Source organism: Lepeophtheirus salmonis, chromosome 1 (assembly GCF_016086655.4).
Source record: "Lepeophtheirus salmonis chromosome 1, UVic_Lsal_1.4, whole genome shotgun sequence".
Classification (NCBI taxonomy): domain Eukaryota; kingdom Metazoa; phylum Arthropoda; class Copepoda; order Siphonostomatoida; family Caligidae; genus Lepeophtheirus; species Lepeophtheirus salmonis.
The window spans coordinates 26,773,271-26,787,647 of NC_052131.2; the positions used below are offsets into that span (position 1 = coordinate 26,773,271).

A 14,377-nucleotide genomic window follows, 5' to 3' on the forward strand; every position below is an offset into this window, starting at 1 on the left:
GACTCAATTCTATTTCGCAAAATATACTTCGGCCAACTGGTTGTGCAGGTGGACAACTGATCCCTTAGGGGGATCATAACCTATCGCCACCCCTATCCTGAGCATCAAGCACCCCACGGGTTATGCAAGTTAAACCCTTTGTTCACAATGGGGATCAAAACCTATTGCCGCCGCTATCCTAAGTATTAAGAACACCTTCTAATATCCTATAATACAACTCAACACGGGTTACGCAAGTGAACCATTTGTTCACAAAGGGGATCAAAAATTTTCAACGCCGCTATCCTGAGTATCAAACACCGATTAATATCCTATGATACACCCCAGCCCACGGGTTGTACAAGTGAACCACTTGTCCAAAAGGTGGATTATTAGCCACTGCAACCACTTCCCTGAGCACCAAAGACCCCTTTTGATATCCTTTAATACACCCCATCCATAGGTTGTGCAAAATAACTGGAAGTTTAAGAAGTTGATAATTACCCACCGCCACTGCTTAATTGAGCATCAAGAATCTTCGTTATTCTCACAACTCAAGGAATTGAATTTTTTTGGGTAATATAATTAGTGGGGTCTGTAACTTTGGTGGTGGTTTATGACCGTGACGCGGCTCCTAGGGTTCAGGTGTTTCTTAATATTAAAATGTAAGCCAAAAGGTGAGAAATTTGAATGAACGTGTTAACATGTGGGTATATTAAGATGACTAAAGCAACAAGTAAAAATCTAATAAATTATAATTGTTGATCCTTTCTAATAATATCCGAACTACGCTAGATTATCAAATTGCTTGATAATCAAATTACCCACAATCATTTCACCTGACAATGTAAATGAAGTTAAACTGACCATTTACCACTCTATTGGAAATTTTATAGATTACCTGGGCATTTTGCACATTCCCCGCTCATACCCATAATCCACATTGCCCGTAATATATATACTACAGTCAATTAATAATATTAATATTGGAACTCATTGGTACTGTTTAGGACCAATGAGTTTGATATACATATATATGTACATCAAACTCTGATATATGATGTATATTATATATCCTTTTAAATATAAAATATTTAGAATTCATTCATACATTAATCGTATCTTACAACTTTTATTCCACTAATTGAGAGGGGGAAAAACACAAAACCAGTTCGTACTAGTTAGCTATTTCTTACCAACTACATGATTGTTATTCAATAATTAATTATTGAGAATGGTTCACGGTTTAACAAGGGTTAATTCGAATTCAACAAATCAACGTTTGAAAGAGTTGTAACTATGGGGGCACTAGGGCCGCCCTCGCCCAACACGATACATTTACCCCCTAACTGCAAAATAAATATGAACATCTATGTGAATAAAGTAAAGTTGATAACTAATCATTTAAACTGTTTCTAACAATTTTTAAATCAAGTAATATCACTGTTATAGTGGTAAGAAAAAATTAAATATAAATTTAGAAAGGAACTGAAGTATATAAATTTTTGCAATGAAAATGTATGTGAATAATAATTAATTATTCAATTTTAAGGCCACTAAATCACGTTTTCATTTTATTGACTCACTTTTATCCGTTGTATCACTTAGTTTCTTGACATCATTATTCATCACACAACGGACTCAATTTCTCAAAAACATAATCCATAAGAATGAGTGGAGGACACTTTTTTTTGAAATTATTTTTCGAAAATTTAATTTTTTGTGAATAACTGTCTATTTTGGAATTTTTTTTCTAAAAAATTTAATATTTGAAATTATTTTGCAAACAATTTAATTTTTGTAAATAGCTGTGGATTTTGGAATTTTTTGTGACAGCTGGGGATTATGGAAAAAATTTAATTTCTCAATTTTTTTTCAAAAAAAATTCAAAAATCAAAGCCTCCTAAAGATGCAATCCAGCGGAAGCTTCTGACATCAGACGCTAATTTAAAATATGTAACTAATTATATCATCATACAAAAAAGTGAACAGTCCCATTTGCACGGATCAGATATTTTTCTCCAATTGTCCAACTTTTCATGTCCATATTCGATTTAAAAATAAATAAATCAGGCATTTGAGGAATTTTTTTTAAAGTCTATTAATTTGATTTAATTCAAACATCACTAGGAAAAGGGTAAAGCTAATTTTCCACATCTATAATACGTGCAAGCATAAATACGTGTTTGGGAACCGGCAACTTATTTTCGAGAATTTTGTAAATAATAATCGCTAGGATTATGGCAGTCCCTTTTTTTTGTCCAGTCTAGACTGGTCTAATTCTTTCCTTGGGACAGATCCTTGAAACGATATACAGATCTGAACAGGACGAAACTGTATTCTTCATTCCTAAATAACTACCGATAAAATTCTAAATTAACTTTATACCTCCGTAGCAAATGACGAGGTTTTGTGATATAAAATATTGCTTTTTTTTGGACACGTTAAGAATTTTCGTGCTTATAAAATTTAATTTCTCATGGTGTCTTTACTCATAAAAACACGAAACATTATAAATTACAACTGCATGCAAAGTACAAAGTAAATAAATTGTACGTTGATTTGTTTTAAAACACGAATGATCGATGTAAATACACATAGCTTAAAAAATCCCTATTGTTGTTATTAAAAGGTATTTAAAATATGATTAATGTGTTATGTCTTTTGAGGGATGTACCAATGGCAAATATACCTGTAACAAGTATTCATGACTGGAACTTGATACACAAAATATGGACTCAACTTCAGAACAATCTAAACAATATTGTTCAACAAAAATAGAAAAAAAAAAATATTAAATGTTACGATATGGTTTCAAAGTAAATTGCTCAACTCAATTCCTACTGTTACGGTTTTTTTGAACGACTCATTCATATTGAATTGTATTCGAAATTTTTTTCATGTTATTTAATATTTGATTTTTTTTTTTTTGAAATAATTTAATATTTGAATTTTTTTTTTAACTTTTCAAATTTTTTTCCAAAAAGTTCCATTGTCTGTGAATAGCTATCGATTTTTCAAAAATTTTTCTAAAAGGGTTATATATTCAATTAATTTTTTTTTAAACTTTTTCCAAATTGTTTCATTTTTTGTGAGCAGCTCTGAATTTTTTATTTAATTTTAAAAAAATTTTTTTTCCGAAAAGTTCAATTGTCTGTGAACAGCTTTAAATTTTTCTTCCGATTTTTGAAAAAAAAATTTGAAAAATTAAAAAAAAATTTAATTTAAGAAAAAATTTCATTTTTTTGTGATCAACTCTGGATTTTAGAATTTTTTTTTAATAGCTGCGGATCTTTGAAAAAAATGAATTTTTCAATTTTTTTTTCAGTAAAATTTTTTTGTCAATTTATTTTTTCAAAAAAATTCAACCTCCCTGAAAAAAAAATATGTATATAAATATAATCCTGCAGACACCTTTGAGATTGTATAAGGATGTAATTTCATATTTTTAAAAAGGTATTAGTGTAAGATTTATATTAAAACTAGGCAATAGAGGAATAAAGATTGGATAGTCAGTAAGGTCAAAGATTTTTTATTTGTTGGTCACGTTTTGACATCCATTAGCTCCCTATTTTCCTTAGTATTAATGAAAACTGAGTTTCATTGTTATAAAACTTGAGTTGATTATATGATTATTGCTACAGAGCAATTTAATTTTGTCGGATATATTGTAAATATACTATAAAATGCCAAATGTATAGCTAGAATTTTAATAAAATATAACATTATTACAGTACACTTAGCTAATGTCTATTATGTTAGAGTCAAATTATATAAAATGGTAGATCTAATGATAAAAAACCTGTTCAGTTTACAAGTTGTAGCTGGAAAATAATATTTTAAGATTTGATGCTCCCCAAATTTCTCAATCTTATTAATTCCAGATATTACATTGTTGTCATGAGGAGTGGAAAATGTTCATTTTATATCAATATGAATTATATTTATACATAAATTGTCTAAGGGTTCAAAAGTTAAAATATGTCAAATGAAACATTCATTTAATGAGTAAGCATCATTTTTTTAGTACAAACTTCCTGTATGAGCTACGAAGTGCACGTGTTTACTCAAATTCATATAAAAATTGACTGTTTCAATTGTTTCTATTTCGTTGAATCATTATTAATTAATAATTTAGGTGGGTTCAAAAATATTTGAATCAAGGACTTTAAATAGATTCTTTAGATGTATATAATATCAATATATTATATACATCTAAAGAGTAGAATTTTGTTTAGAGGAAAATGACTTTTATTTTTTGGATAAGTACTGAGTTAATGCACTTTTTCTAAGACAAAACATGAAATTTCTTCTCATACATCCTCGAAAAAAATAACGTCCCTTGTTCTTTTGAATATTTTTTTAATGTTTATATGCCTATATCACAGCGTTATCTCGCTAACACAGAAATACCCTATGTATTTTGTTGGCACCTATGGATTTCCTCTTCTCCCTTGATACGTCATGGCTATTTCATAATTTATACTTTTTCATAAATATGCAAAGTAATAAGTTATTCTATACTTTACTCCGTTCCCAAAAGAACAGGAATGCAATTTCTAAGTGATCCCTCGTCATTTATATGATATATATATATATATATATATATATTGGCCATTTTATTATTTCTATAAAGAAATAATATAATAACTTATCATAGCTACTCTTTTAATGAAATATTACGAAGCAATATTATAACATAGTATCAAATAAAATACTATGTAGATTTTAATAATATGTAATTTATTTTATAAATTGGGAAGAAATCATATGAGTGTGATAGTTTGGGAGTATGTAAGATATAAATAGTGATTGGTACGACTGACTTATTTGTCTAACTACCAGATGATTTTCGGGGATTTTTTTTGGTTTCTTTTTGTTGGAAAGGTTGTGTGATACAATAAAGATAACGACGTAATATAGGTAGATGCCTCACCCTATACTCAGCTCCCTCTGATTAAGTTTACTTTACTATTTATATATATTCCAAAACAACCTTTCATTAAGTTGAAGAGAGTATAAATTAATAAATATAGTTTTTTTATTTAACATAAATATATAAAATGCAGTGGGAAATATCTATTTGAAATTATAGTTCAAAAAATAGAACATTTTTTTTTTTGTATAGATGACGTTGCTTTTATTATTCATATTTTGTTTATCAATCATTGTAATGAAAACACATAATTTCACCATTTTAATTATGGCAATATCAGCTAATGTAATTCGATGAAATTATGACACTTGATATATAAGAGTCTAAAGTTTACCGAATCCTTCCCGTATTTGACTGAAGATGTCTGGAAAAATTATTCCTTTTTATACACAAATTTCAAAGAGTGAATTTTAAATATATTAGAGCTAAATAAAATGATTTTTTGTTAGTCAGAGTTGTAGATGACAAAACAATTTATTCTTAGCTATATACAAATGTATTCTCTATGTCTTGTAGCCAACTAACGGAATATGTTATTAAATACCAAATTTTGCAAGTCCAATAATGTACATATCAGCTGAAAGAATTAAATAAAATTTAAAGAAAAGAAGCCTCAAGCTTTCCAGATCATACCTGTAATTTACTGGAGATGTCTGAAAATTAACTAAAATTAACTTTTTTAAAAGACTAATTTTATAGGCTATTTAAACTATTTTTTTAAAGCAACGGACACAAAAATCTGTTTTCTATATCTTGACGCCAAATTTTTTTTTGATAACGAAACAACATTTTGCAAGTGCAATAATGTGTATGTCAGCTAAAATAATTTTATAAAATTTTACTGGTTGATATAGAAGAGCCTAAGGTAAACCGGATCATAACCGTAATTTACCAGATATAACCAACAATTAACTTAAAAAAACGAATTTTAAAAAGTTGATTTGGAATGTGTTATTTGAACAAAAAATAATTTACACAGAGTAGTAACTCGTTTCATGAAAAATAGCTGAAAAAAATAGTAATAATTATATTATAATAAGTATTTTACGATAGTAGAAAATGTATATTTTTTTTTTTTTTTTTTGAAAAAACAAGAAAACCCTCTGAAAGAAAGTAAGTATTAAGGGACTCAAGGGAGTCATTTAGTAAGTATGACAATTTGATTGTAGTAACCTACCTAATTACTAATTAGCAGGTTTAGGCCCTTCACCCTTTTCCCGTTCATTCGTTCATTTTTGAACTGTCAAAAGAAAAAAAAACCATGGAAGATTGCAGTTTTGTGGGAACGATAAAAACTAATGTTTCTATGACAAGGTAATAAATCCGTTGACGTCAGAGCTTGCCAATGACAATATAAGTGTACTAAAGGTAGTACCCTGCATTTGGTCGGAATTATTAAGCGTCGATGAACTTTGCTTTAAAAATGCAAAGATTTACTCTCCTTTTTTTTATATGATATGCTGGTCCTTAGCTACACACTCTCGTTGCCAAACCTCATATTTTCATAATTTTTTTAAATTTTATATAATATCAAAACAAAAGCATTTTTTGTTAATGGTTGGTTATGTGACGGAAATTCTAGGATTTCGTGGTTATGTTCACAACTGAAGTCTTTATAACAGTAACTGTGTATACACTTTAGTTCAGACTTGAGAGGCAATTAAATAAGATCGGAAGTGAAGGAATCAAAAATAATCTATAATATTATTTAAAAATTTAGAGACCTTATTTATTACACCCAACTTGGTACTAACATCACTGCCCTGGTGATACTAACATAATCTGAGACCAATCACTTCGGGGCACCAAAAAATGGCTACCTTACACAATATTTACAAGCCTCCACCCTTCATGAATGCGTTAGATTTTACACTACATTCACCATCTTGTCTTATTCAAATTTGATCTAAGTATTTATCAATAAAAATATGAAATAAATGGATATGTAGAAAATTTAACTCTAACCTAGCATAGAATACCTATTCCATACACGACTATTCTCTAGTCCAGTGATTTGCAAATGGTATACTGTGAGACATTTCATAGAAAGCTATGAATTTATACAGTAATTGAAAACTGTACACAAAATATATTAATAATTTTCTATTTATTTTATTTTAGACTATTAAGATAATACTAATGATACCCTTAGTTAACTGTTAAGGAATTTTTTTTGTAATCTTTGAAGAAAAAAAAAGTCCTTACAAACAATAAAAATGAAAGCGGTTCATTTTTTTTAACGTTCATCGTTCAATCGTTCAAAAATGCTAATGAGTAATTAAATGTTAACTTCCAGAATGATGACGTCACGTAAGAAGGCGTAATCGTTCTTCTTTTGAACGCATGTCTTCGCTGTGCTTGCGCTCACTGTGTAAACATCCTCTCGTCAAACTTCTGATCAACTCAGGATTTTTTGGGGAAGAGAATGACAGGGATACTTAACCTAAATGTCGGAGTCTTAGGGCATGTGGACAGTGGGAAAACTTCTTTAGCCAAGGCTCTCAGCACCATATCCAGTACGGCAGCATTCGACAAGAATCCACAGAGTAAAGAAAGAGGGATCACTTTGGATCTAGGATTCTCGTCCTTTTCTGTTCCGAATCATCACTTGAATGACTATGATTCCTTACAATTTACTCTAGTAGATTGTCCAGGGCATGCATCCCTCATTCGAACTATCATTGGTATCAATCTACACTTCCTTTAGTTTTCATTTCAATCCCCGTATAGCTTAAATATTTTACTTGAATCCTGTCAGGAGGGGCTCAAATCTTGGACCTGATGATGCTTGTGGTGGACATTCAAAAAGGAATTCAGACACAAACAGCCGAGTGCCTTGTCATTGGAGAAATTACATGTGATACTCTCATTGTTGTGCTCAACAAAATAGATACAATAGCTTCTGAGAAACGCTCCTCATCTATTGATAAGGTCGTGTTCCTTCTTCCTTTCTGGAGATTTATTTCATCTTGTGTTTTGTGCGTTTTTAGATGACAAAACGACTACGACTCACTCTTCAAAATACAAAGTTCAAAGATGCTAGCATTGTACCTGTTTCTGCATTTCCAGGAGAGAATGAACCTCCACTTGGCATATCAGACCTCATTGAAACTCTTAAAAAGGTTTCCTTCATTCCCAAACGAGATCCAACTGGCTCGTTCTTATTTTCAGTTGATCATTGCTTCAGCATCAGGGGCCAAGGAACAGTAATGACGGGAACTGTTCTTCAAGGCACTGTTCGTCTTAATGACGTAAGGTTATTCGGTAATTACTTTATTTCTTCACCTCATTTATTTACTTAGAATGTGGAAATATCAACAATCAAGGAATCTCGTAAAGTGAAAGGGATTCAAATGTTTAAAAAGCCTGTAGAAAAAGCTTCGCAAGGGGATCGTATTGGGATATGTGTAACGCAATTTGATGCTAAGCTCCTGGAAAGAGGCATTGTATCCACTCCAAAGACTGTTCCAATTGTCTACGCAGTTATTTTACAATTAAATAAAATAGCATACTATAAGAGTGATATTTGTACTAAATCAAAATTCCATTTTTGCCTCGGACATGAGACTGTGTTGGGAAGAATTACTGTATTTGGAAATGACAAAGAAGAATTCTCTCTTGATGACGAATTTAGATTTATGGAAAAGTATCGATCCCCGACGGATGAAGCCTCAGAAAATGATAATAGTGATGGCCTTCCAGCTCCATCGAAGCAATATGTACTATGTGAATTTGAACGACCCATTTCAATTGTTCCCGGATCACAAGTCCTAGGAACAAAATTAGACACGGATATTCATGCCAACATGTGCCGATTAGCTTTTCATGGAAAAATTATAGTTCATTATTATGATAAAGGTTACCTTACCTCTGAGCTTCCTCAACTCAAAGTCTATAAAAACAAAACAAAGGAAGGAATCGTTGATCGAATGAATAATGACTTTGAAGTGATTTGTCGAAATATGTTCAAGAAAGAAACAAATATGAACTCTTTTCTGGGATTAGAGGTTCGATTATCCTCTGGAGAGAAAGGTAAAATTGAGAGTAGTTTTGGACAAAGTGGAAAGTTCAAAGTGAATTTAAATGGTAATTATTTCGATTTAAATTTCTTAAGTCTCTGAATTAATGTACTGTTTTATTATTATTTACTTTATTAAGATTCCCTCTCAATGACTGCAAAGGAGCTTTTGGATAAGAAAAAGAAAAAGTCAAACAATGATTCCACACTCATTTCCGTGTACCTTGATTTTAAACGCTATGTTTTCGATCCCAAAAAGAAAATGATTCAATGCTAATTACTAATACAATTCCTTAGTTAAGTCATTGTTACGCCTTAAGATTATTGTTCGTTAATACAATAGGACACTTGTATAATATAGTTGGATAATAAGAGTCATAATATTGTCTGAGTCATTATACACATGCTTACTCAAAGCTAAAGATAAGAGTAAAATATACTTTTAAGACATTAAATCATATAAAACTTCAAGAATACATGACATGCTCCATGCCTGAATTGGATTAGAGTCCCGGCAATACTTTCCTTCTCTGTTTGTCAATTCTGGGATTCCTCTCCAGTGTGAGGATATAATTTCTGCATAATGGGCTGCTAATGTCGACTTGATGAACGAAACAGCCAATTCCTTTTTTCCAGATTTCTTTAAAAAATGATAATATGCGCGCAGGAAATATCCGACTGGCCAAACCCATTCTGGGCCTCTGTACAATAAGTCAAGAGTTAATCATTATCATAAATTATCTAAAAGTAATATGTACTTACTGATGATAGTTAATCCCTTGTGCTAGAGTAGAATCAGTGGAATCGTTTGAATTATCATAGTCTCCTCTGTAATTCCAATCGTCAGGATCAAGTGTAGCTAGACCCAAAGGGCCGAGAAGTTTTTTCTTAATCATTTCAAGTGCTTCCAATGCATGACTTTCATCAAATAGTTCTGGGGCAACAGCCATTGCAATGCAAAAATTGGGTCTTAATTGATATTCTGTCCAAGGGATCTTGCTCCCGTATGTATCTTTGTAAATCCCTACTTTATTAATCAAATCTGGTCTTTTATCGAAAGGCGAGCCTTTGATAATGAAGAAATATTTTTCAAAATTGTCCTTGATGGTACAAGACCATTGACCATAAGACCAATAAGTATCTGAAGCCTTGCATTTGACACCACCATATTTAAAATCACCACCTTCGTGTAATACACAGAGCCAGGATAGAACAGAGTAGCTCAAACCCACAATTTCAACTGCAGATCCATCTCTAGGCGTAGCTGGAATTCCTTTGATCCCTGCCTTTTCAGAACTACCCATTTTATCCATCCATGTGCCACAATTAAAAGAATTTCCTCCAAAGACAAAGCCAGTGTCTTTGCTAACTCCTACTTCATTGTTGAAACCCTCATCTCTCATGTGTTCGTCAATTTTTTTACCAGCATTCCTTTCTCTAAATTTAAGACCATAAAAGTGAACCTGTAGAGCCTCTTGGATTACATCCTCCAAAGGAGATTCAACCCAGTCATTATCACATTCAGGATATGAGTCATCATTAGGATAAAGGCGCTTGACATTTTCTTTGAGTAGATTTGGTCCGTTGAGTTCAACATAGTCCTTAATACTTTGGAGCCAAAACCATACAGCATCCCGACAGTTGTATCGGGCGTTATAGCCTCCGTCTAGTAGATTAGGAATTAGTCCATGTCTCAAACACCCACCGAAGCCCAAAATTATATTTTTCGCTTCATCAAATCTTCCAGTTAAAATAAGAAGTCCTCTGAGTGAAATAAAGGTATCTCTTCCCCAGGCTCTCATGTATCCCGTACAAAAGTGGGGAAGTCCAGCGGCTAGAGACACGGATTCAACTCCCGGAATATTAACGGAGGGAACACGTCCTGCATGAATGACAGATCCTAAAGCAAGGCTTTTTACAAAGTTGGACTGAGAAGATGAAACAAACTCTGACATTAAGTCCCATGTTCTATTTAAAATCAGCATGTAGGTAGAAGTAATAATGGAATCAAAATATTTTGGAATCAAATATCTGGGTATAATTTTAAGAGGTATAAAGGCGGATTTAAGCCATATCCCTAGCTTTTGAGTATTAGGATTTTTCTCTAAACGACTATGAATATAATCCATCATCCAATTCCCAGCGCGTAAATTGGAAGGTAACCAATTTCCTAAGTCATTACGAGATCTTATATCGGAGAGAATAGACATAACGCCTTGCAATCCTGCGTATTTCAAAGGTCCATAGCCATCCAAAACATATACACCACTGCATCCACCGGTAAAATCTCTTTCTTCCTGATCACAGCGAAACAAAATATGATTAATATCGTCGAGGCTTAAATCATTAAGAATTTCTTTGAATTCTTGATCATCCTTTAAGTTGGAAAGCATTTTTTGGAGATGTTTTGTTGCTTGAGTATGCTGATCATTGAATTCGAATCGAAGACATATCAATGAACCTGGTACAAAATTGTTTAATTTGACTATTGTTTTCTCTTCATGAGTCCAGACTTGAGCAAAGTCACTTTCTGATGGTTGAATCCTTGTCTTGTAATCTACTTTATAATTTGATAGCCCATTTATAACCTCGGTGTCTTTAGTAAATGAACACTCAGCATTCTTGTCTCTTTTTAATTGGGCTTCCAAAACGATTTCTCCTAAAATACCTTCAACTTCTAAACAGCGCAAATGAGATTTGGATACCAAGTTTGGAGTTGACCCAAAGGCCGTATGTGCAACCATAACGATCGACTCATGAGTTATTTTATTATGCCTGGTAATGGCAACTACGTCTGGGTCCATTTGGTCCACATAACATTCATTAAATCCTTCAACGCCCAGCTTCCAGTGAAGCTCATTTAAAAGTTTTTTTATTTTTATCATCCCTGTCTCAGTATTAGTATCATATGTTCTGGTTTCATTGACAACATGAATATGATGAGGAACAAGTTCATCTACTCCTCTATTTGCACCTGTGGCACAGCAAGCCATAGCAATCAAACCGCCACTTGTTAAGGAATCGTACACAGATCTTTTTTCGATGGGACTTGGGTTGTCATGAGTCTGTTCAAATAAAACGGCATGTGCCATTGAAGGAACTAATGGTCTAAGTTTCAACTGATTAAAGGCCCCAACGGGTTCACCACCAAAACGATGAATGAGTCTTCCAAGTTCATGAGAGTCTCCAGCTTGAAGATTCTCTCTGATTAAAGAATTAATTCCTAAACGATTTATAAATACATTGTCAGACGCCTCTGAGGATGTGAATAGCTCAGCAATCACATATAAGTTAGGCCTTATCTTTCTTGCTTTATCAAGAAGGTATTCTGCTACATGAATTGGCGTGCTGTGACAATTATCAAGACGAAGTCCATAAAATATTTCTGCCATTTGTTCGACATACTTTGTCATGTAATCCCATAAGTATGGGGAATCGCTGTAACTCTCGCCGTATCGTAACTTTACAGAGTCACCCCAAGCAATTAATTCTCTCCGTAGTAGAATATTGGATTTAGGATCGACGAAATCCACGTCTTTTACTGGATCATAATTCATCACCCAACCATTATGACTCATCATGAGGGATCTTTCTTGAGCACTATCTAAGCTTTCTTCCTCTTCAGATAAATTTTTCCCATTACTTCCTGTGAAATACTGACACACAAGAGGTTCTTTCTCACTACATTCGTTGATACGAGGTCCGTATGAATCAATTCGATGGTATCTAGCACCTTTAATTACGTTATCTATACCTGCGTGGATATGATTCCATATTTCCATAGATTTCTGCGCGTTCAATTCTTCTAACTTACATCTGAGACGATTATTTCCATCAGGACCAGAATATAATTTAGCTGCTAGATGGAAATCAATTTCTGCAGATTTTCTAGTCCAATCACCATTAGGTATGAGTTTCAATTCCTTGGCGGCCTCATCAATTTGAGTTGAATTATCTTTATAGCGCAGAAATTGATTAAATTTCAATAAAACAGAATCAACGTCTACTAAGAAATATTCATGTAAATTTACTTGTGGATAATAATGCTCATAAAACAAGGTTTTAATTATTCCTAAATGAGCCTCTTCACTGACAATTCCTTTTGGTATTCCTTTGTCTACCCATTTCCCCTCAGCAATATCTAATGTTATTCTGAATATTATTCGATCTAAAAGATATGCGGGTGTCAAATGTCGACAACATTCGAGATTATACGTGGCAGACACATCCTTTGTAACCCATTCAGATTCATTGGCTGTGTGATTTAAGACTATGTCACATAAACTTAGCATGCTCCATTCCTTATTCATTTTAATAATGAGTTCCTTAAGATCTTCCCATGTGCATTCAAACTCGGGGTTTAATGCATGTTGATCGGCAAGACTATAAGCAGATTTGGATTCTCCAATGACCTGCACTAAAAATATCAAAGATAATAATATGGGAGATCTATTTTTTGTAAGAATGATGTACCTGGGGTAAAGTGTAAGAGATTATAGCCCGCTTCGTGGCTCACATTTAATTTATTTTCCCATGTTTTGAATGGCCCTAAGTTCTTTGCTAGTACTGTTTGACATTGAAGACAATCTAAGGGAATACTCTCTGAATTTCGACCAGCCTTTAAATCAGGATCCACCAAGAAATATCCATCACCATTGATTTCTTTCGATCTTTAGCATAGCATAATTTAAAAAATTCCTATTTCAGATTAAATAATAATTTTAAAAAAACAATTACCCATCAAGTGTGAAGTAAAAATGGAAGGAGCCTGGGAGATGGAGCGAAAAATCAATATAAGAAGCCGTGTCGTCATTACCAGAATCATTAATCCAGGGAAGTTCTTTATAGGAACTTCTGTCAAATTCAGTTGTGTTGTCTTTTGGATAATTAATCCACAAATGAACTTTTTTCCCAAAGAGGGATGGATCTATTCGAAACTGCAGTTTTGAATGAAGATTTAAGCGATAGAGAACAGATTCTCCTTTCTGCCCCAAGTGCAAAGAGAGAAGTCGAACTTCATCAACGTCTTTTTTATTTAACAACATGTTGACACTATGAACATGAAGGGAGTGAATACTGATGAGACTTTGGTTAAGACTACTAATAGTAATAATAGTGTAGAGCGATAAAGACTTGTGAAGTTTGTAGATGGAGAAAACCGGTTGTAAAGTTACACGATTGACCTCTGTGAGATGGAGACTCCGTTCTCAATAATAAGACATTTTTTGTCTTTCAAAGGCATTGCATCATTACTTTGCCTTTCATAACATCTTCTGCTATTCATATATAACAAGTAACCGACGTCCTCTAATCACAGTACGCATTAAAATATTTTATGCTACGAGTCTACTTATATATGATAAAATTTGCTTTCTCAAATTTTATAAACTCTCACTCTAGCTCTCATTTCAAAGCATTTCAGATTAAGATGTTATCTTTACTTC

General features: G+C 32.6%; 2 protein-coding genes across 2 annotated transcripts; one reads left to right on the forward strand and one right to left on the reverse strand.

Annotated features, from left to right (window-relative positions):
* Window positions 1–6,555: 6,555 nt before the first annotated feature.
* On the forward strand, window positions 6,556–9,314 carry eEFSec (eukaryotic translation elongation factor, selenocysteine-specific). The gene is made up of 6 exons (XM_040716662.2): window positions 6,556–6,825; window positions 7,212–7,599; window positions 7,674–7,846; window positions 7,906–8,166; window positions 8,218–9,001; window positions 9,074–9,314. The coding sequence occupies exons 2-6, from the start codon at window positions 7,341–7,343 to the stop codon at window positions 9,208–9,210; spliced, it is 1,614 nt and encodes a 537-aa protein (XP_040572596.1). The 5' UTR covers window positions 6,556–6,825; window positions 7,212–7,340; the 3' UTR covers window positions 9,211–9,314.
* On the reverse strand, window positions 9,211–14,283 carry LOC121121670 (glycogen debranching enzyme). The gene is made up of 4 exons (XM_040716639.2): window positions 13,671–14,283; window positions 13,407–13,603; window positions 9,696–13,350; window positions 9,211–9,634 (listed from the first exon to the last, which is right to left on the reverse strand). The coding sequence occupies exons 1-4, from the start codon at window positions 13,976–13,978 to the stop codon at window positions 9,376–9,378; spliced, it is 4,419 nt and encodes a 1,472-aa protein (XP_040572573.1). The 5' UTR covers window positions 13,979–14,283; the 3' UTR covers window positions 9,211–9,375.
* Window positions 14,284–14,377: the final 94 nt, after the last annotated feature.